Genomic DNA, 23,595 nt, shown 5'->3' on the forward strand with positions numbered 1-23,595 from the left:
GCAACTAAATTATTGAGTAGAATTGGCATGCAAATTGCACACCTTCACCAACTCAATCGTCAAGTTCACAACCTCTATCTCTAACAGAAGGAGAGCCTCTTGGACAAGAAGATGTCAGTGGGTACATAAGTTAAGTTAGTGGTGTGCAGTACTTGACCTTAATCAGGCCTGGCATTTCTTTTGCAGTTAACAAAGTATGTCAATTTCTTCATGCACCTACTACAGCACACTCGACAACAGCCAAACGGATTTTGAGGTACATAAAGAACACATTGACTACTGGTCTCACATTCACTAAGTCATCTTCCACACTTGTTAGTGCATTCTCAGATGCAGTCTAGGCTGGTCGTTTAGATGACAGAAGATCAATAGGTGGGTTTGTTACCTTCTATGGACCAAATCTTATCTCCTGGTGTGCAAAGAAGCAAGCCACTGTTTCCAGGTCAATCATAGAAGAAGAATACAAGGCATTGGCAAATGCTACAACAGAAGTCATTTGGGTTCAATCCATGCTTAAAGAACTTGGAGTGTCATAAGCTCAACCTCCTTGTTTGTGGTGTGATAATCTTGGAGCTACTTACGTGTCTGCTAACCCAGTTTTCCATGCGAGGACCAAACACATTGAAAATAGTTTTCACTTTGTGCGAGAACGTGTTGCAAGTAAATAGTTGGATGTCAGATTTATTCCCTCTAAAGATCAAATTGCAGATGGCCTCACAAAGGCATTACCAACCAGAAGTTTTGACCAATTTTGTCGTAATCTCAACTTTGTGAAGTTGTGATTATGGGGGAGTGTTAAACATCATGTTACAAACCAACATTGGCCACCACGCATAGGTAGTTAGGAGGATCTTATTGTTTGCCTTATCTCTTTATTTGTACCCTCTTATCTCCACGTATCTCTCTCTGGTTGTTACAACCGAATGATGTATGCCTCTGCGAGAGTTGGCCTCACCCTATCAATATAAGTCAATGGGGGCTTCCATGTATGGAAGTTGAGACGCTTCTACAAAACCTAACACTGCACTTTTTGGACTATTGTGTACTATGTTTTTTGAACTAGTGTGCACTCCATTGTATCTAGTATATTTTCTCATTGTTCTCTAGTGCGTTAATTGATATATATTTGTATATGTATTTTTGATTGAACTCTCATAATTGTGTATGTACACCTCTAAATTGTTGTATATTGCGCTCATTAACCATTGCCTAGTCACTTTTCATGTATTGTTGTATACTTACTCAAATCTAAGGTGCAAGCATTTTAAGTCATGAAATGATCTTCAAGATGGTACTTTGGCATTTAACCATTAAATCTTGGTGCAAACATGTTACCTCGCATAAAAAGTTATACAATACATTTGATCACAAACCCTATATATCAAATAGATATCTAAATGTTAATAGTTATTTTTGTAATACATGCTCAAACCTAGGAATTGTTGTACTAAAATTCTACAGTAATTGCATTTTATGCCGAAAGTAGATACTATTTTCTCAATTAGTTATCTTAAGCAAGAAAAAAAACAGGATGAAATAACAAAAATTAAATATAGACAAAACAAGAAAAAACTAGGTGAGAAGTTCAAGAAACAATGAATAAGAAACTGATAGTTGTACAAAAAAGCCTGAAAATTAAAAAGAAAAGCCATATTAGTAGTAAGAAGTCCCATGCTTACTACTAAGGGATGCTCGCTTGGTACCAAACTAATGATCTCGGTAAAAGAAAACATTGCACTGTTAATTCATCTAAAGACAATTGCAAGTTATTCCTTCATAATTCCTAATCACCTACTGGCTGGAAAAGAAACCAGAGCCAGGGATATTTCTCGCACGCTGCGAGGCGTAACCTGGTCTCGCCTCTAGCATGGTGCTACTGGGTCGGCCCAATAATAAAGCTCTCATGCATTTTATTCTTCTTCTCTCTGATTTTTTCTATGGGCCATGCTATGCATCGGCTGGCGGACTGTTTTAAAAAATCCGCCGGCTCGGAGGCCATTAGATCCAACTACGTACAGTATCTAGCACGGTCCTTATTCTTGCGAAAAGGGTTGTTGGAAAATACTTTGCAACAAAGCATATGCTGCAAAAACCTTTTTGCGAAATAGGTAATATTACAGATTTTTTTCTTTATTATTTTTGTAACATGGGTGTTATTGCAAAAAAACAATGCAACATAGATGATGTTACAGAAAATATTTACATTTTTCCGTCTTTATTGTTTTTGCAACATGAATGTTGTTGCATGAAGCAATTTGCAACACGCATGATGTTGCACAAAGAGACAGGTAAAGCGCACACTCGTCATACAAAGCAGACGACGGATCACTCGCGTGCGATCCGTGGGCTGAAGGCAAGTGTTTTCCTTTCTTTATTGGGGTTTCACTGTTTAAAAATTGTTTCATTTGGGTTTTCTTCTGTTTTCTCTATATTTCTTTTGGCTTTTAGTTTCTTTGGTTTCCCTTGTTTCTTTCTTATTTTTTGAATGGCATTCTTTGGGTTTTTATTTTTATTTAATACATGTCTACTTTTTAATACACATTATACCTTTATAATATACATAATGAACATTTTTATACACGTTTAATAGTTTTAAAATACATGGATCATATTTTTTAAATATTTATTTATGTCTATTTTTTCACTAAACATTGTCTGTTTTTCTTACACATTTGAAATATTATTCATATAGATGTTTAAATTTTTTAAAATACACGGTTAACCTTTTTCAAATCAGGTTTTCAACATCTTTTCAAATATGTGTCAAACATTTTTCCAATGCACGTTGAAACATTTTTCTCCATGATACAAAACACTTATTTTAAACTAGGCAAAGTTTTTGTGTACATTGTATAAACTGATTTTAAATGTTGCGGATATAAATGTGTGATATGTTTTTTAATATTAACCTACATTTTTATAATGGTACGATTTGTTCTTGAATTACCCTATTTTTTTACAGCGTATATCATTTTCTAAATATGCCATATTCATTATTTTTGAAATGCGTTGACATTTTCTAAATATCACAACATTTTTTATAATTCTATCAACATTTTTCTAAAATTATGCTAATAATTTTATTACACCACATTATCACTTTTTAAATTATGGTTTTACATATTTTTGAGTAAGTTTAAGGTTTTGAAATACATATACTCATAATGTTTAAAAAATATGGAAATTTGAATGAATGAAAAAACAGAGAAAAAATTATCCTGAAGGAAGCAATTTCGGCCGGTCCACTAGTAGCGAGGCCTGAGGAAACAACAGAGAAAAAATGCGAGTTTATGTGTTGCTACAAAGCCGCTGCCTCAACGGCCCAAACTTCGATTTTTTGGGTTGGCTCGTCTGACAGGGCCTCCGCCTGGGGAATGGAATTGGATGCGGTCGCCGACGGAAGGCCGGCGACGGCGTCCGAGGCGACGCCGACGCCGACGGGCGTGGTGCGGGTGGAGAAGGTGAGGGGAAGGTCGGCGGTCACCAGGTGCTTCGCCAAGTATCCGCTCAAGATCATCGTCCCCTCCAAGGTACCTACCTACCTCTGCCGCTCCCTCGCTCATAGAGGAGGTAGATTGGCTCGCTCGACGCTCAACTGACCTCGCCATGTGGCAGGTGGGCCCCGCCTCCTCTGGCGCCGTCTGGCTCTACATCCTCACCTACGGCGGCGGCATCGTCTCCGTGAGCCTTCTCTCCGATTCCGTTATCCTCTTCTCGGTAGACCAATTGGCACCTGCAGACAGGAAGGAAGCCACGTGCGGGCTCTTCCCTGAGAGTGCGTTCTGTTCATGCAGGGGGATAAGATCTCCTGCGCGGTGACAGTCGGTGACGGGTGCACAGCGGCGATGACGACTCAGGCCTCGACCAAGGTGATTTGTCAACTGAACTGAAGACTCGGTAGATTTGTCAGTGCAGTAGGCGATGACCAGCAATGCACTTCTTTGGCCCTGTTTGGAACCACCTAGATTATATAATTCATTTTTTATAATCTATTCTGTCTCCAAACAGGACAGCTTATGGTGTAGATTATAAAAACTAAATGGATAGATTATTAAAAACTCAGCTAAAATCAGATTATGGATTGTTAATGACCCATTATCCTTGTAAAGTTGGAGATAATTACATTCCTACCACCGCCACCCTCCTCTTTAAAAAAAACAGAGAACAGACATGTCATATTCAATGTAAAACTTGGATTACAGTTTATATAATCTGACCTCCAAACATGTCCACCTAGATTATTTTTATAAACCAGATTATATAATCTATCTTCATAATCCAGATTATCATAATCTATTATGGTTCCAAACAGGGCCTTAATATGCACTCCGTACAATTGTTCCACGCAAAAAGTATGTATAACTTCGTGAGGTTAAGTTATTTATCAATGTAGGATACTGGTTACTGATTTTTAGTGGTATAAACTGGTCACTGTTTGCTAAACATATTATCAAAAAAAATCTTGGTATGGTTAGTAGTTTGCGAAATCCTTCTGCTGAACAACTGACATACCTCTTTGGTCAATGTATAAATATGTGCAGTTGCCAATTTTAGACTTTAAAAGCCAATTCTCCAGCAAGTCACTGTTTGACTCCTAATCGTCAAGTATATGTGTAGGTTTACAAGGCTGTAGGTTCAAAATGTTCTGAGCAGGTACTAGAGGTAATGTTTCTTTAAAGGAAATTGATACATCTTGCCCCTCGATTCTAAGGTGGCTGCTTCAATGATCACAAATGTAACAATAATTTGTTACATGCAGTAGGCAACAGTTGGAAAAGATGCACTGCTTGCAGTTATTCCAGATCCTGTAACCTGCTTCTCAACCGCTAGATACTACCAGAAGCAAGTGTTTCACGTATCTGGGGATTCAAACTTGGTCATTGTGGATTGGTTTACAAGTGGCCGGTATGAGAGTGGAGAAAAATGGGACTTCAACTCCTACAAGAGTGTTAACCACATTCTTTTGGAAGAGTATCAGCCTCTGTTTATTGACTCGGTGTGAGCTTGTGCCTTTCTCCTAGCACGTGCCAGATTAAGCAATATTCATCTCAGTTTGAATCGTTACTTATCCTCAACATCATGTCATGATAACCTTTCCATGTCTGAACAGGTTCTGTTGGAACAAGGCTCAAATTGTACTATTGCTGAGCGGATGCAGGAATATAACGTCGTTGCGATGGTTGTATTATTGGGGTAAGTTCATCTGGCACTGATACATATATTTCCCTTCGAGCTCTACAGATATGACAGTGAGAAGAACAGCCTATGAACTGCCCAGCTGTTAGGTTTAACAAAGTACTCCTATTAGACAAGAATCAGTTTCAGGCTGTGCTGAAACGCATAAATTTACAATTATGCATATATCAGTTCAGTCAATGAGCACTACTTTCTTCTCCAGTCATCATCGCGATCTGATATAAAAGATAACAGTATAACATACAACAATGTCCTTTTACTTGTCGTTTCTTTCTCTGTTGGGCCAGAGGTTCTCCGGCTTGGTGTTTGGCAATTGTTACAGTGTAAAACTGCACCTGATTCCTAGTATATCAAGTCAAGACTATTCGTACTCCAAGTTAACATAAAATCTGCTACTAATGCTTTTCAAAAGAAACGTAAATGTACTGGTTCTCAGTAATCATGTTCTGTCAGCTTTTTTCGGATCGTGTAAAATCGTGGAAACATGTCCCTACCGGGAGCCTGGCTGCCTGAATGTGAACCATGTTGCTGTGGATTCCCTTTGCAGGCCAAAGTTGAAGCACATACAGGATGAGATGCAAGACGAAGTAAAGAAGATGATGTCAGTACAACTGCGTCCTCCCACCTCTGGTGGAGGCCGTTACGCCGCAAGGCCGCAGCCCCTACACCCACAGAGGCCCCCACTCGTTGCGTCTTGCAGCCCATTTGGTCGCACGGTTAGCTGCCGCCGCTCCTTCTTCCTGAAGCACTAGAACCATAGCTAATTGCGCATGCTTGGCTCGACAAAACATCGTGACGACCTCTGTTTTTCGGTTGCTGCAGGGGACTGGCATGGTCGCTCGGATAGTGGCGGTGAGCACCGAGTCCGTGTACACCTTTCTGAGACATCGCCTGGCAGCCCTTGAACCGTTCCTTGGCGTCGCCCCGTATTCTTCATCATGAAGCTGGCAAGCAGCAAGTAGCTGCCGAGAGTCACCGGATCATGGAACATCGATGCAGACGAATAATGGAGCTGTAAATCGTGGAGGCATACAGAGCTAACGTTGTGACGTCCATCTTACCTGGGCCAATTTCGGGGTGCAGGCTGTGCAAATGCTGGGTTGCTTGGGCCAATTCGTGTTAACTGGGCCTTATTAGTTTGTGCAACTTAGGGCGCAAAACGAAGGCGGCGCGCGTATAGGGAGCTGCACCCCGCGTCGGCAAACCTCCTGCCGGCCATCAGTTTGTATGTTAGTTTTGATGCAAGTTTTCGTTTATATAAAAAAAGGCCGGAGGGAGAATGATGAGGCGAAGGGAAGGGAGGAGACCAGCGGTCAAAGCGATGGTACAATGATAATGGAGAGGTGGGGGTTCTGAATCCTCGTGGGCCTGCGACTGGGAGATGGGGTTGCCGCCGCTGCCTCCCGTTTCCCTGCAGCCTCACTCAAGTCCGTTCGAGCGGCCCCTGCCCAGCAGGGCCCGTTGCGCCTCGTCGTGGATGGCCCCCCCGCCTCTTTTGTCTTGTTCCCCCCAGCTTTCTCCTCTCATCATTGGTCCTTTCTCTGCACCGCAGTGACATTATTGTCTCAAAAAAAAAAAAACTCCTGCTACTAAGCAATGGCACCACGATGTTCTTTTTTTTTTAAAAAAAAAGAGCAGTGACACCTCGATTGTGATGGGTGGGGCCTGAATTGTAGTTGTGATTTCAAAAGAAGCACGACCAGCCGTGTGATCCCGGGTCACGGATCCTGCTGCGTCGATTCACGTTATTTCGTGTGAGTTTGTGTGGGTGGTGAGTTTTAAAGCGCACGGGGCAGGGGAGACACGGTCGCGCTGCTCCAAGAACCAGCGCCAGTTTGGGATGGTCCAGGGCTCCAGGCAGGCCGCCGCAGGCCAATGCTTGCTACGCCGATGGGCGGGCGCATCACTTGTGGATTGTGGCCGGTGGTCCTCGATCTGAACAATGACGCTTGGGAAAGCCTGCAGGGGCCTGTTTCCTTTCCCCCTTGGGGCTCACACACCTACTCTCTCCGTTCCTACATTTTAAAGATTGAACTATGAACTATATACGGATGTACATAGACATATTTTAAAGTATGGATTCACTCATTTTGCTTCGTATGTAGTCTCTTAGTAGAATCTTTGAAATGTCTTATATTTTCAAACGGAGGGAGTATGTCCTCACGCCCAAATCATACCCCGCCCGCTAATTCGCATGCTCTATATTAGTTGCAAAACTAACAAGTTCCTTCTATGATGCAGTCTAAAAGGGAGAAGTCATGCAGTCTGATTTTCGGGGAAACAAAATACATTTTGTTTGAAGAGGGAGAAATAAAGTACTACTAGTGCTGAACTGTTGATGCTATGGTAGCATGTGTGAGTAATTGTTTCTAGGGTATCCCGTCAAAAAAAAAATTACTACTACAAGGGTAGAGGTCGCTGCATGTGGTAAAGCTGACATGCATGAGAGCGTATAGGAGGGAGGGAGAAAGGCGATGGGCCGAGGCCAGCAACGGAGCAGGATGGATGGACGAGACGGTGTTGCGTGTCTGTTGATAGATTCCGCAGGTTTTGAAGAGGAGGAGAAGGTACGTACTGTTGCAACACATCAATCATTCTAGCTGGGCCTTCCCCTCCTTCGGGGTTGGTTATTGCTAGTTATCGCTGCTTCTCCAGGATTGGCAAAAAAATAGGGAACATAATGTCCAAAGACCACTTTGTTGCTTCCTGTAACATGCAAGAGTGTAGGCGCGTACACATAGTGGCTACTGACAGATGGGATCAACAAGGGAATGGACATGTGGGGACGAGAAATCCAATTCGGTTTGAAGTTTGAACATCCACAAAAAGAAATCAAAACGCCAAATGTTAAACTTAGTTTTTTTTCACTGATGGTATAAGGCTATCCCGTTTCGCATGAAAATTGTCAAGCACGCTTGCTAGACTGAGATAAACATCCACAGAAAAAGAAATCAGTTTTTAAAAAATTGTATTTACTATTTATTTTAAATTTACTATTCATCAGGGAGCATATGTTCCCAGGAGCCAGAACGGCCCTCCCATGTGGGCACATGCTTATTAATCTCTGTGAGAGAAAACTTACCTTGAATTTGAATTTGTTTGCCCTAATACGCCTTGAACTTGGAAAGCGATTCAAAAATTCCAACATGTTAATAATGCATATAAACACATTAGTGTGCTTCTCTTCTTAGAGTTACTACATAGGGTTGTGCATATTTTGAAATTTTAATGTTTACAAGAATAATCACTTGGGACGATTACAAGCCCTGATTGATAAGAAGGTGATGGTGAGAATTGGACCCAGATGTCCTTGACCCTGTTTTGTATATAGAGCGAACGTCTCTCGTTTGGCTAGATAACCAACGCTGGTGTCGCCATAAACGACAAAAAAGGAAAACTCCTATTGACAAGGAAACATTGTATACACATTTCACTTCATATTCGAGATACTCTTTTGTTCATATTACCAGCTTTCTTGACAGACATAGGGAACAATGCATGCAAATGGAGCATATCCACACATTCCAGCTACTTGTCGGCACGACCACCCCTATTGTGCGACTGTGAACGGCGTTCCAGAAAGCCCGACACATATGTGCTCTTCGCACGTGCGGCGGCGTGCAAGTACGACGACAAAACCAACAGTTGCGCGGACGACTGTAGTTGGTCGTCCGTGCAACACATAGACAAAAGCCCTCGAAGGGTCACAACTGTAAAGTGGTGAAGCAATGCATCATGTTGTGGAACAGGTGCTCTTGTGGGTGCATCGCTACGCATGAATTGACATGCCAAGTCACATGTCGACCCAAGAGCTGGGCCACATTGATCCCCCTTTGTTTTGGAGCTGAGAGGCACAGTATACTCCTAGGCTGTACAAGGCAATAGTGCGGCCATAGTTTGACGAGACTCAACATGGTTTTGGCGCCAGCTTGTGCGCGCAGCACAACAATGGAGAATTTGAATTGTTGCCTTGCTATGGTAACTCGTTGGCCAGGAATCTTGGATACAGGCAAGAGCACACGTCCGTAGATCTATAGAGGAGATCGATGTGGCCATGGCAAGGAGACATGAGTGCAGTTCTATGCAGAAAAAGCTCCCCCATCATCCCAAGTCGGAGTATGCAACCCTAGACAAGTGATCTGGCCTGACTTGTGTCGCCGAAAAGTGGGACCATTACGCTGCGATCTCGTTTCAATAAAATTTACGCATGCATGCCCTTTTTTTTAAGGGGGCATGCGTGTCATAAGAGGGTGCTTGGATCCAAGAGACTAAAACTAGTCTGACTAAAACTAGTCTCTTTAAGAGGCTAAAGTTCCAAGCACCCCTGACTAAAGAGAGGCTAAAACTAGTCTTGAGGCTAAAATCTTTTAGTCAAGGGTACCCCTACTAAAATGTGCATTAGTCCTCTCTCTCCTCATTTAACTCCTCATGCAAGTTCTGGATTGGAGGGTTTGGAGGATAATAAATGCTCATTAACTTGATTTTAGTCTCTCTAGTATTTGGATCCAAGCATGGGTGAGGCTAGCAAGTTTTAGTCTCACTACTTTTAGTCATGGGACTAAAACGTATCCAAGCACCCTCTAAGTTTCTTGCAAATGTCTTGGAAGGATTGCAGTGTAGGGACTAGCTAGGAACACCAAGGAAGTTGCATGCGAGAATGGACGTGGAATCCGATCTGCTCCTGCAAATGAGGTGGTGCACACGGAGCGGTTTTTAGGCCCGGTTTCTTTAAAAACGTCTAGGATTTTTTTAGTCCCAACTAAAAAGTCCCTAGTCCCTATCTGTTTCTTTCCGGAGACTAAACATGGACTAAAGGTCATTAAATGACATGCAAAAAGATCATGTTACCACTAGTAATGTATTACTCTTAAAAGTTATTAAATGACATGCTAAAAGTATGAGCACTGTTCAAAAAAATTACAAAAAAATCCTCTCATACGGACTTATTTATTTAGTCCTAAATACCCTCTTTTAATCCCTGAAAATCCTTCTGTTTCTTTCATATGGGATTAAAAAAATTAGTCTCTACATTAAAAAGTCTCTGTAAAGAAACACCCCTTTAGATTTTGTTGGGCTTTCCCTAGGTCGGTCTGTGTCTGTGGTCTCGCAAGTCACACGTACGCTGGACCACGCACGTATGCCATGCCATGGCATGGCACGGCTCCTCCAGGCATCATGCGTGTGTGTGGGCATGCAAAGCTCGTTCGACCGGATCGATCGACTCGAGTCGTCCGTGCATCCCGGGCGACACAAGCTCATGGCTCCTGGTCCCATTCCGTGCACCACACAGCTAACAAGCTTGGTTGCTAGCTAGCCCTTGATCCGCGGTGGCTAGGTCGCTGTCACGACCAGGTCAAACGCAAACCCGTTATTTCATGTTTTCCTGCATGCAAATGCAATACATATCGATCGATCATTTGCTCAGATCTCAATAGTACAAGGTACCACGATGCTAATCAACCTACGTCGTGCGTGGCTTCAGGCATGCACGTGGCGCCCGCTACGGCCTACGTACACATGCGCCGCCTGCCGTGGTAACATGCATGGCCGGCCTCGTGCATGCATGCATGCATGTACTGATGTGATGTACATGAACGTATGTATGTTCGCCGGCCAGTACCGGAGCCTCTCGCTCATGGCTTGCTATTTTGTGTGCCCCGCGCCTTGCTGATCGGGACCCAGCAACGACACATTTGCATCCTCAGCCTGTTGGAGGTATGTTGTCTTCGTGCTGATGCTCTAGCTTTCACTGGTTAGACCGGATATTAGGCTGAATTTAGTGTGCCGACGAGAGTGCGTTCATCTTTCTTGAAGCACTACTGACAACTTAATTTGTCATCGTTGTTCTTTTTACAGATGTCATCATTGCTAGTACTCCTCCAACGAATATATAAATATTTCCAAACGAAAAAAGTACCGTACATAAACTCCACGAATGCAGAGATCATAATGTTTGTTATAATTAAGCACGGTGGCATGCGGTACAAGCACGGGAGTTTGTTACATTTGTCGCCCTCGATGTGGAGACTACATGACCTGCCGCATCAGGTACAATGCTGCCTGCCTACTAGTACTTTTTTGGATGTAGCTTTGGTAAACTTTGGTGACGACTCCCGGTCCGGCCATTCAGAGCAACTCCAACACGCCTATCTAAATAAACGCTTATTTTATCCGTTTGCATCAGCGTGTCCGCCTTCGTTCGTGTTTAAATTGCCAGTGTATCTAACACGTAGACACATTTTCATCCACACATTCGGAATGCGGCCATTTTTTCCCTCTTTTCCGTACATATAAAAAATTACCCAAAATTTATATAATTCAACCAAATGCAAATATCTTATAATTTCATAACCAAATAAAAATTCATAGTTTACAAACAAAATAAATTTTAAATTGTCACAAATACATTTAAAAGAAAAAATATCCGATGCAACTATTGATTGTAAAGATGGGCCCACATATGCTCAATCAAATTATTTTGTACTTGAATGTAAATTTCTTAATCACGCATTTGATGATGAAATTTGATAAACTGTGCAAATATTGCCGTTCCTCCTTGAGGCACAACATTTTTCCCCTGAAATTAAAACCCGTGATAGTAGACTTCATCCTCACGCTCATTCTTTACGATCACGTTGTACATGATCATACAAGCAGTCATCATCTTTCACAACTTCTTGATGCCCCAAGTTCTAACAGGATACTTCATGGACGAACAAAGAAGCAACCACAATCTCCTCATCATCGGACGATGAATCATCTGAGTCGCAAATGAAATCATTGAAAAAGTACTCATCACCATTACCATTTGTACCTTGTAGATGAAACGTCGAATACCTTGTGGACGTGGCGGAAGAAGCCGGCCGGTGAAGGGCCTCCCGCATCACCAAACCAGGCAGTAGGCATGTGGGCGTTGAAGCGGCCGGCAAGCGAGATGGTCGCGATTGGAACGTTGCTGCCAGCGTCGGGGGCGAGGGGGTGGCGTGGACGTATGGGGTGCTCCGGCGACGACAAAAACTGTCCACCAACGCCAACAAGGACGTTGGGGGTGCGGGCGACAGCTTGGGTACCGAACTACACAACAACAACGAGGGAGGGCGGCTGGGTGTGGTGGCTATCGTTGATAGAGAGGGGGAAATAGCCAATGTGCCACCGACCGACGATCCGGAGGAACAAGAACACACATCGTGCATGTCCGCTTTGTATGTGCACCGACGCAAACTCGGAGTCAATCGCAGACTAGCTCGACTGAACGTCGTCACATTAGACCGTGATTTGTGTATGTTTTGGGCGGATAATCCAGATCAGCGCGTTGGGGTTGCGCTCATGACCTGGAAGTTGGCTCTGTGTGGGCCGTTAGGCTTAGACAGTGATTGGATTGTCGTTTTTAACCCTGTTACACTTGTAAAATATACAGACCATAATCCGTCAATTTTATTTTTTACTGAAAATCATACATGATCAGTAAAATACAGTTGTAAAACTAATACGGGTGTATTAGAATACACCGATTCCAAGCGGCCCCTTAGGCATCTTCGGACAAAAGGCTACGGGATACCCCTGCACGATCGATATACTCAAAAAGCATCGTTCACGATTTGATCAAACGTCCGCTATGCATGCATGCATTCATGCATGGGGGCCTGTACGTAGGCTTAATAGCCTGAAAACACTGAGATGTGACTGTCTGCGTATGAGCGTGTCTCAGAGATGCAACTGTTCCGTGTGATGTCGTGGGGGAGCGCGCGTCTCCCCTCCGGTGGCATGTACGCATGCATGTGAGATGTGACTGCCAATTTCCTATTTTGCCGCTGCTGGGTACTGTTCTCCGTGGCGGCAACTGCGTTTCATTGGGTGGATCTACGCAACAGTGCCATGCCCAGCCTTTTATAACGCACGACATGTTTGGATCCTAGTGCTAGAGTTAGAGTGTCTTAGATTTAAGTCATTTAACCCTTAAAAATCTAAACAGGTGGGTTAGAGTTGGTTAGATGCATCTAACCCATTCAAAAACTCTAACCTATCTAAGATGTGTTTTTTTGAGCTAGAGTAGGTGAGGTCCATAAAAATAGAGAGATCCAAAATAGTCAAATGATTAAGAAAAAACATTTATTGTTAATCTAACTCTTCCATCCAAACACCTTTAGAGTTAGAGTTAGTTCAGGTTAGTTTAAGAGTTAGAATCTAACTTTAATTCTAATCAGATTAGAGTATCCAAACAGGATCATGGCCAAACACCAACAAGTAGATAGAAGAACGACTCTCTCTCCCACACCTTATCATTTTACTAGATCATCGAAGGTGCAAGATGCCGCGCCCATTCATTTTGACACGAAAACATTAAGTAATTGATGTAGTTGTATATAAGAGTAGTATTTTAATCAGGTGGCACATATATCATGAGGCACAACCGTCATTTTCAACAGCATGATGTCCTTATCTAGGATCATAGTCTGATTTTTCTTTTTCAATCTGATGGCGTGCCAGAAAGTCCAATGTACTCCGCATAGGATATCTACATACAATACATTGTTCGTGGGCAAGTTTAACATAAATGCAGTCCAAACGAAGTTTTGTCTTTCTTGCAAGCATAATTATTCCTTCACAACAAAAAAGAGATCTTCTTCGGTACAACCCCCTAAACGTATAAAGGCAGTATGGTCATTGCATGTTCCGTACCGTATACGTCGCGCCGTCCGTCCGCCCGTCGTACGCCCGCCCGCCCGCCCGTCGTACATACGCCACGTCACCCACGCGTCGGCGGTTTGGTTGAGAAAAAACCTAACTTCGTCACGCCGACTCCGCCGTCGCGACTCCGCCGCCGCGACACTGCCGCCGCGATCTCGCCGACGTGGCTCCCCCCCCCCCCCACACACGTCCTCGCCGACGCCGCGAGTCCAGTACACGTCGCCTCCGCCGCTGACATCTCGTCTCCGCCGCCGCCGGTACGCCGCCGCACACATCTCCACCGGCGACGTGACCCTCTCCCTCCGCTTCGGCGCCGGCGGTTGCAGTGACCGACATGGCACCGACGTCAAACGATGTCGATCAACCCTTCGACGACGGACAGTAAGTTCTTTAATTGAATCCATACAATTTTTCACGATTTCATTGTACATTGATACAATACCGATTCCATTATTAATAGATCAAGACAACACCGGATATGCTGGCGATGACTCTAGTAGTGATGATGAATCTTCGTCATTGAATGCAAATAAATCACTCGGACACAACTATATGAGTCAGGATGAATCATATAGTGGTAATGTAAGTGTTGTGTACGTTGACTGTAAATAATGAAAATATAAATTATTACATTAACACTTACAATTGCTATTGAATTTAAATAGGTGCATGCTAATGATGACAATGACGATTATGACAGCGATGATCAATCTTATGCTGAAAGTGAAACCCATGTATGTTTTAAATATGTTGTTGTATTATTACTAACATACAAATTGTATTGCCACTTACACTTTTGAATCTGTACAGAGAAATACCGATGGTGATGCTGAGACGAGAACCTTACATGATGACAATGATGAGAATGATGACAATAATGAGGATGATAACAATGATGAGGATGATGATAATGATGAAGATGATGATAATGATGAGGATGATGAGAATGCATCTACTGAAGGAAATATGAGAGAAGTAAGTTATATTACATGTTCAAATTACTCATGAAAACTAACATGTCAAAAGACTGACGAACATGGTGATATGTCTTATTTTGCAGGGGGGCGTTGATGGTTCTAATGGGAACGATGAGAATGTTGGCGATCTTGATTTTGACCTTGACATCAGCTATGATGAATATCAGCAAGAGACATTGGATAGGCATTGGGAAGTCATGGCCAAGACATTCAGGTCAGAAGGAGAGGCATACATGTTATATAACCAGTACGCCAAAGATCGTGGATTCAGTATTAGGAGGGGCTTGAAAAGATTTGGAAAAGGTTCCCAAAAAGTTTTACGCATGAGGAGGTATCTCTATTCCAGGGCAGGAAAACGACAGGCAAATTTTTAACCATGGAAGGCCGGACCCGCAGACTGAGACCAGAGAGTCGATGTTTCTGTGAAGCCCATTTAAAAGTGAAGCTTGATACAAAGAGTGGACTTTGGTATGTCAGCAGTTTCTTCGATGATCACAGCCATGTTCTTGCAAAACCGGACGAAGTCCCTTTCCTACGGTCTCACAATGTAATCAACGATTTCTAGAAAGCAGAGATTTTAGCTATGGCAGGAGCTGAGATAGGAAAGCATATCATTTTTGATAACTTTGTCAGCAGGTACGGTTCATACGCTAAGACAGGGTTTGGAAGGACGAAATTGTATATTATGTGCTACAGGGAGAAGATGAAACTGCTTGTCCAAGGTGATGCTGACACTTGTATAGGAATCATGTTGGCTAGAAAGGACAAGGATCCGGATTTCTTCTTTGAGCATACCGTTGACGCTGAAGGTAGGCTAAACAACCTGTTCTGGTGTGATTCGCAATCACGTTGGGATTATCTTGACTATGGTGATGTCACTGTGTTCGATAGTACGTACAAGATGAATAGGTATGGAATGCCATTTATCCCTTTTGTTGGTCTCAACAATCACCGTTGCACTACGGTTTTTGCATGCGCCATTGTTTCAGATGAGACTGAAGGTACGTATGTTTGGCTGCTAGAGACGTTTTTGAAAGCTAACTGCGAGAAGAAGCCCCAGTCTGTAATTACTGATGGAGATGCAGCGATGATAAGGGCTATCAGGAAGGTGCTTCCTGACGTGTGGCATCGTCTATGTTCATGGCATATTGAAAAAAAACATGCAGAAACACCTCCATCACAAGTCATTGAAGGAATTCAAGTCACTCTTGTACTACGCCACCACACATGTAGTTTTCGAGGAGAGATGGGCCACGTTTGTTCAGAAATGGCAGACAGAGAAAACAAAAACATGGCTCCATAGGATGTACAGGAAGAAGAAGCTTTGGGCTGCATCATATTTGTGTGGTGGGTTATTTCTTGGTATGCGTAGTAATCACAGGAGCGAGAGCCTGAACTCATGCATGCACCTACATCTGGACTACGGTATGAAAATTGTTGATATGATTGTACACTATGAGAATTGCATCATGGGCCTGCGCGAGAATGAATCGCATGACGATTGCGTGGCCTCACAGACTCTACCAATAGAAGTGACTCAGATGTAAGACCATTGAGGTGTTTGCTGCCAAAGCATTCACGAAGGCAAACTTTTACATCTTGCAGGAAGATTTAAAAAAGGTACATCAGCTTGAGGTAATTGATAGATTAAGAGAAGCAGACAGTCAAAAATTCGTGGTTGCTTGGAAAAATAACAGGGATCATAGGTTTAATGTGGACTACGCACCAGGTAATTCTGCCGAAACTATAAAGTGCAGTTGTCGAAGTATGACTCGCAAAGGCCTTCCTTGCAAGCATATTCTTCATGTTTTGAATGCACTCAACTTACCTGCAATACTAAGTGTTGTATCCTGCGACGGTTCACGAAGAAAGCAAGATCTGGATTGCCCGTGAAGCGCACCAGCGATCTGTTTTCATGGGGTTGGACGGGTAAGGAGGCCAGAGCTAGATATAGTACGTTGAGCAGTGTATCTGCAGAAGCTGCTCATATCGCATCTCATAACCCATTCTTATTCGACAAGATGCTGACAACAATGAAAGAAGTTATAGCGAATAAGGACATCTTGAATAATGAAGAACCCAGTCAGCAAAGCTTTGTGAGTAATGATGAATTTCAGCCTAAGCAGAATCATATTCTTATTCGTGATCCAGTGAAGGTGTCCACCAAAGGGGCACCTAAACAGAATATTAGAGGTCAGGGTAAGAATGCTTCTGAGTTGACCAAAAATGGAAGACCAAAAGCATTTAATGAGAAAAGCGGATGTCTATGTAGACTATGCAGACTTCCAGGTCATAACAAGGCGACTTGCAACCAAAATCCAGAGTACGTATATGTTTGTTATTTTACTTATGTTGTTTCGTTTCGGTAATTATTTTCTTATAACCTATAATTTTTTTCATGCCGTAATTGGGGTTGAAGACAGAAGCGGTGTTATTGTAATCTTTAGATTTTTATATCTACAATAATATTGTGTTACATAAGACAATATGTATATGTTTTTCTTGTTATTTAAGATAATACGTATTTTATATAAGACAATACTACGAGCACTTCAGCCGACATCGATTGTGCTATTTTAAAAATGCAAAAATGCATGTACCGACGCCATGACGGCACTGTGTGTTCTCGGTGAAAACCCGTCGCATCGACCGCATGCGCCGACGTCAAGCGGGAGCAGTTAACCCCGTCGCGCCGACTACGCGGGGCCACCGACCCCGTCGTTTCTGGGCAAACGAACGTCGCGCCGACTGCATCCCCCGACGCCACGAGAACGCAGAATGACGTTGGTTTTTCGTGCAAAAAAAAGACGTCGCTGGGACTGCATGTGCCGACGTCACGCGGGGGCCGTTGACCCCGTCGTTTTTCAGGCTAAACCCGTCGCGTCGACTGCATGTCCCGACGCCACGCGAACGCAGAAAACGTCGCGCCGACTGTATGCACCAGAACATAGCACAGTTGATAGAATTTTCGACAACAAAGCGTAATATTTATATACTACTAAAACTATATAATTACTATTACGTATAAAATGTTTAAACACAAAATATGATAAAATCATCTACTCCGGTAGTAAACTCAAACACGCATGAATCTCCTCTGATGTCATCTATTTCTTTCTCCTTGCAATCCTAATAACTTTGTCTTTAATTTCCCCAAGTGTGTTCTTCAAAGCAAAAATCAATTGCCCTATCATTAGCTCCCTCGAACCATCAATTGATATCTGCAAAGCAGCACACAAATTATTTTAATCCACTATAAATGTTCATAGTAAGGAGTACTAATATTAATTTTGTACCTGTGAAAAAGATCGTTCCCATGTATCGCCATTCCAATTTTTAAAGCAATGAAGAACAAATAATCCACATGAATTCCTGATACATGTAATTAACAATAAATAATTATGCATCACACACATATAATACATCAACGTTATATTCAACTATATACTCACCCATCTTCTTGTTGAGGCATGTCGTAGGTTTTAATAGGCCATGTGGATACATCCGGATACTGCACAGATCCGGTTACATTTGCTTCTGCAATATCTGCTCCAATTTATCTTCTCTAAAAATATCAATAAAACACAAGAAACTTTCAATAAATAATGTAAAACACACGATGGTTCCGCAATGCAAATATGTATTAAAACCTACCAAGTCCTCAACGAGTTTTCTAGTTGTACTATCAAGTTCTTTTCCCATCAACGAGTCTAGAACCTGGAACTCTTCCTTTTCCTTATGCATGAGGACCGCAACCCAATGGGTGTTATCCTTGTTAAGAGCCATATAAGTCTGCATAAAGAAAAGAAAAAAGAAAATATTAACTAGATCAATGCAACATTTTTAATAGTAGTGCATTATTTGTATACATTACAACCACAAGAACATACCTTAGGTGCTTTGAAATACTCGTTCATACACCTGTTTACGGGTTCATTAGAATTTGACACTTTTTGATACTCATTACCGTTTACATTCTTATCCTTTCTATATTCAAGCAGCCATGTCACCCTCCAAGTAGGTATTATGTAACGTTCGTCTTTAGCTTCCTCCAACAAAAAAGATGAGTATGCATTCATAACCTGAAAATAATATAACAAATGTAATAATTGTACTTTGTTGTCAAATATAATGTTAAAAATATGAATAACTTACATCGCCGCTTATCCATTGGCGGTTCAGAATCTCACAAGCTCTCTCTGCAGTCAAAGCGTCGGTCACACCATCATTAAAAATTTGTGTAGCTTTATATTTCTCTGAGCGCTCACATGCGCGTACAAACATAACACTCGATTTTATTACATCGACGTCAGCACTACTTTTCTTACCATCTACTTTATTAAACAATTCTGCAAATCACAAATTAAAATTAGTAAGCATAACTCTACAATAAACTTTGTTCTACGAAAATAATATTGATTCATAACAATCTTATTCGCTTTGGCAGAAAGTTTTGCATGCTTGATGGGTTTAACAACAACAAAAGGAGACTTTATGGCTCTTGATGCAGTGCGTTTACGTTTTCCAATCCCCTTTTCCACTTGCTCATCTACTCCATTGTAATGACCCGATTCATGTGATGAAATTTCATTTGTATCTAAAGACGTGACCGCCTTCTCATGTGATACCTCAGGTACTTCGATAGGATCACTCCAATCACCCTTGAAACTATTCAGATATTCTGGAGTGCAATAATAAGGTACATTACCTTCGTCATCGTCCTTTTGCTTATTAATTTTACCTTGAGAAGGTGTGCGATAGTTGTCCTTATCAGACTGACAAACAAACTCCTTATGACCAAATGCACCATCATTTGTAGATTCATTAATGTCACCATATAGATTCTCTTCTTTTTCCTCCATGTTACCGGTTCTATAGAACACACCGGTTTTGTTCATTTTCTCAATCATCCTCTAAAAAAATATGTATTAACAAGAGTTATTTAAGTCAATGAAATACATTATGCACGATAGTAAAATAGTGTTGCGTCGTTACCCGTGAGCATAACTCTGGCAAGCGACGCATTTCCTTGCGTATTTCCTTCAGCTCATGCCAAATGTGGTCCATAACATTACTCGCGGAAGCCTCTGATGTGTTGCTCTCTTCTTTCCACTAACAATAGATTTTTTAGTACTTGATATTTTATTTTTTTCAGCTTGTTCTTGAGAAATTTTTTTCACCCTATACTCATATGTAATATTGTCATCAATCTACAAAAACAGTAATTAGAGATCGATAATTATACATCTAATTTAGACAATAAGTCAAACCATGGAAATGTAACATTAAAAAATAAATTTAGAGAATATGGATTACCATTCCAACACCACGACCATAATCATAGTCGTATTTGTCTCTTTTCTCTGCGACAGGTTCCGTCCAATTCCTCATCAAGGGGCTCATAAGTGACAACGGATCATATTTTGGACCTATAATTGGTTATACTTTCTCCCAATAGGCATACTGCAATACACAAAATAATTTAAATAATATATATCATACTGCGGTTGTACTATACATGAGTAATAAATCGAATAATACATACCTGCAAAAGGGCAAGGTTTCCATGTGGCCATTCCCTCACACGGCCATCCTCTAGAACCTTTCCAATCTCCGAAAGAAAGAATTTCAAAGTAAAATCATTCCAGTTGAACTTACTTAGCATCCTTTTGACCTTAACTAAGGCATAATATTCCTTCGGAATATATTCATGGGAGACTGGTGCGATTACTGTTCCCAACAAAACTAGAAACGTCATCCGGACAAAGTCATCATCCGTGTTATCATTCTTCACAATTTTATTGGTAAGATCATCAATCGTGATCTTACCCTTTTTTGTGTCCACAAAATTAGTTGGTATTCTTTTCATACTTTTTTGTCCTTCTATTCTAATAAAACCAACTACATCAATTCCTTGATTTTTCAATCCAAAAATAGATAACACATCATCATGCCCTATTGAAATAAGGCCTTTACTACCAGCTAACTCTTGAACCATGAATTTTTTGTTATGCCGATTGTAGCCTTGGATCAAAAAGTGAAGTAAAAATTCATGGATCTTAACGGACGACATTTGTTACATGCCTTGCAAATCCGTTTCATAAAACGTAAATTTTTGACTTGCTGAAAGTTTATCAACAAGACTAACCCACTTCTCAACAGAACATGGAATCACACCGTCGATTTCCATCCTTCATAATTTAAACAATTTGTCACGTACGATGCAATTTACTTGATATTTCAATAATAACATGAACATTATAAACATACTTACCCAATTATAATGCCGATGAACAAAGAACGGACGGACGAACGGTGAAGGCCGCGGCGACGCACTCACGTACGGTCAATGCCGACGGCGACGGAAGGTGAAGAACGACGGCGGCCGAACGGACGACCGACGGCGGACGGATGGTGACGGTGATGGACGGCGACGCGCGAACGGACGGGCGACGGCCATAGTGACGAAGTTGTGACGGCGTGGCGTCGGGAGGGATGGAGGGCGGCGACATCACGTCGGCGTACGGCTAGGCGTGGGGGGGGGGGGTGGTGAGACCACGTCGGGTGCAGAGCGAGGCGTCGGGGGCATCGCGGCGGCGAGATCACGTCGCTGTGGCTAGGGTATGCAACGTCGCTAATCCCCGCCGTCGTGGGAAAACAATATCACGACAACGGTTGTATTTTTTTTATTTTTTTCCATATCAATATTTGCAAGTCTCCTACATGAAATCTTTCCATATGATTTGCAAGTCCCTTTCATGAATTTTTTTCATTTTTTTCCACGCTTCACGATGAACTTGACAAGGCGGCATGTCAAATTTTAGAATTTTCTCACAATCCATGCTTTTTTAGGAATTTCCATTCAAAAACCGGCACAAACAGATGCCGAACGTGACATAACGTGCGTTTGGTCTCCGATTTCGTTGAAATTTTGCGTGGCATCATTGCGTGTCCATTCTCAGGCGCCGGCAAAAGTTGGGTGAATTTCATGAATGCATGCATCTACTTCATGTGCAACCCATGGGTGTCGGTATGGACGGAAGGGGTGCTACAACGCCATCTTGCAACTACCCTTCATGAATTTTTTTCATTTTTTCCACGCTTCACGATGAACTTGACAAGTCAAATTTTAGAATTTTCTGACAATCCGTGCTTTTTTAATGAATTTTCATTCAAAAACCGGCACAAACAGATCCGGACGTGACACAACGTGCGTTTGGTCTACGATTTCGTTGAAATTTTGCGTGGCATCATTGCATGTCCATTCTCAGGTGCCCGCAAAAGTTGGGTGAATTTCATGAATGCATGCATGTACTTCATGTGCAACCCATGGGTGTCGGTATGGACGAAAGGGGTGCCACAATGCCATCTTGCAACTACCCTTCATGAAAAAATTTCATTTTTTTCCACCCTTCACGATGAACTTCACAAGGCGGCACGTCAGATTTTAGAATTTTCTGACAATCCGTGCTTTTTTTTATGAATTTCCATTCAAAAACCGGCACAAACATATGTCGGACGTGACGCAACATGCGTTTGGTCTCCGATTTCGTTGAAATTATGTGTGGCATCATTGCATGTCCATTCTCAGGTGCCGGCAAAAGTTGGGTGAATTTCATGAATGCATGCATGTACTTCATGTGCAACCCATGGGTGTCGGTATGGACGGAAGGGGTGCTACAACACCATCTTGCAACTACCCTTCATGAAGAATTTTCATTTTTTTTTCACGCTTCACGATGAACTTCACAAGGCGGCACGTCAAATTTTAGAATTTTTTGACAATCCGTGTTTTTTTATAAATTTCCATTCAAAAACCGGCACAAACATATGCCGGACGTGACGCAACGTGCGTTTGGTCTCCTATTTCGTTGAAATTTTACGTGGCATCATCGCATGTCCATTCTCAGGTGCCGGCAAAAGTTGGGTGAATTTCATGAATGCATGCATGTACTTCATGTGCAACAACCCATGGGTGTCGGTATGGACGGAAGGGGTGCTACAACGCCATCTTGCAACTACCCTTCATGAATTTTTTTCATTTTTTTCCACGCTTCACGGTGAACTTCACAAGGCAACACGTCAAATTTTAGAATTTTCTGACAATCCGTGCTTTTTTTATGAATTTCCATTCAAAAACCGGCACAAACAGATGCCGGACGTGACGCAACGTGCGTTTGGTCTCCGATTTCGTTAAAATTTTGCGTGGCATCATTGCATGTCCATTCTCAGGTGCCGGCAAAAGTTGGGTGAATTTCATGAATGCATGCATGTACTTCAGGTGCAACCCATGGGTGTCGGTATGGACAGAAGGGGTGCTACAACGCCATCTTGCAACTACCCTTCATGACATTTTTTCATTTTTTTCCACGCTTCACGATGAACTTCACAAGGCGGCACGTCAAATTTTAGAATTTTCTGACAATCCGTGCTTTTTTTCATGAATTTTCATTCAAAAACCGGCACAAACACATGCCGAACGTGACGCAACGTGCGTTTGGTCTCCTATTTCGTTGAAATTTTGCGTGGAATCATTGCATGTCCATTCTGAGGTGCCGGCAAAAGTTGGGTGAATTTCATGAATGCATGCATGTACTTCATGTGCAAGCAACCCATGTGTGTCGGTATGGACGGAAGGGGTGCTACAACGCCATCTTGCAACTATCCTTCATGAATTTTTTTCATTTTTTTTCACACTTCACGATGAACTTCACAAGGCGGCACGTCAAATTTT

The 23,595-nt window shown here is 42.2% G+C and overlaps 1 protein-coding gene and 1 pseudogene across 1 annotated transcript; one reads left to right on the forward strand and one right to left on the reverse strand.

Moving 5' to 3' along the window:
* The first annotated feature begins 3,290 nt into the window (after positions 1–3,290).
* Positions 3,291–6,309, forward strand: LOC123405217 (urease accessory protein D). The gene is made up of 8 exons (XM_045098993.1): positions 3,291–3,530; positions 3,616–3,681; positions 3,795–3,869; positions 4,618–4,662; positions 4,763–4,996; positions 5,111–5,193; positions 5,744–5,912; positions 6,019–6,309. The coding sequence occupies exons 1-8, from the start codon at positions 3,291–3,293 to the stop codon at positions 6,136–6,138; spliced, it is 1,032 nt and encodes a 343-aa protein (XP_044954928.1). The 3' UTR covers positions 6,139–6,309.
* Positions 6,310–17,968: 11,659 nt separating this feature from the next.
* On the reverse strand, positions 17,969–21,373 carry LOC123405218 (annotated as a pseudogene).
* Positions 21,374–23,595: the final 2,222 nt, after the last annotated feature.

Source organism: Hordeum vulgare, chromosome 6H (assembly GCF_904849725.1).
Source record: "Hordeum vulgare subsp. vulgare chromosome 6H, MorexV3_pseudomolecules_assembly, whole genome shotgun sequence".
NCBI classification, from domain to species: Eukaryota; Viridiplantae; Streptophyta; class Magnoliopsida; order Poales; family Poaceae; genus Hordeum; species Hordeum vulgare.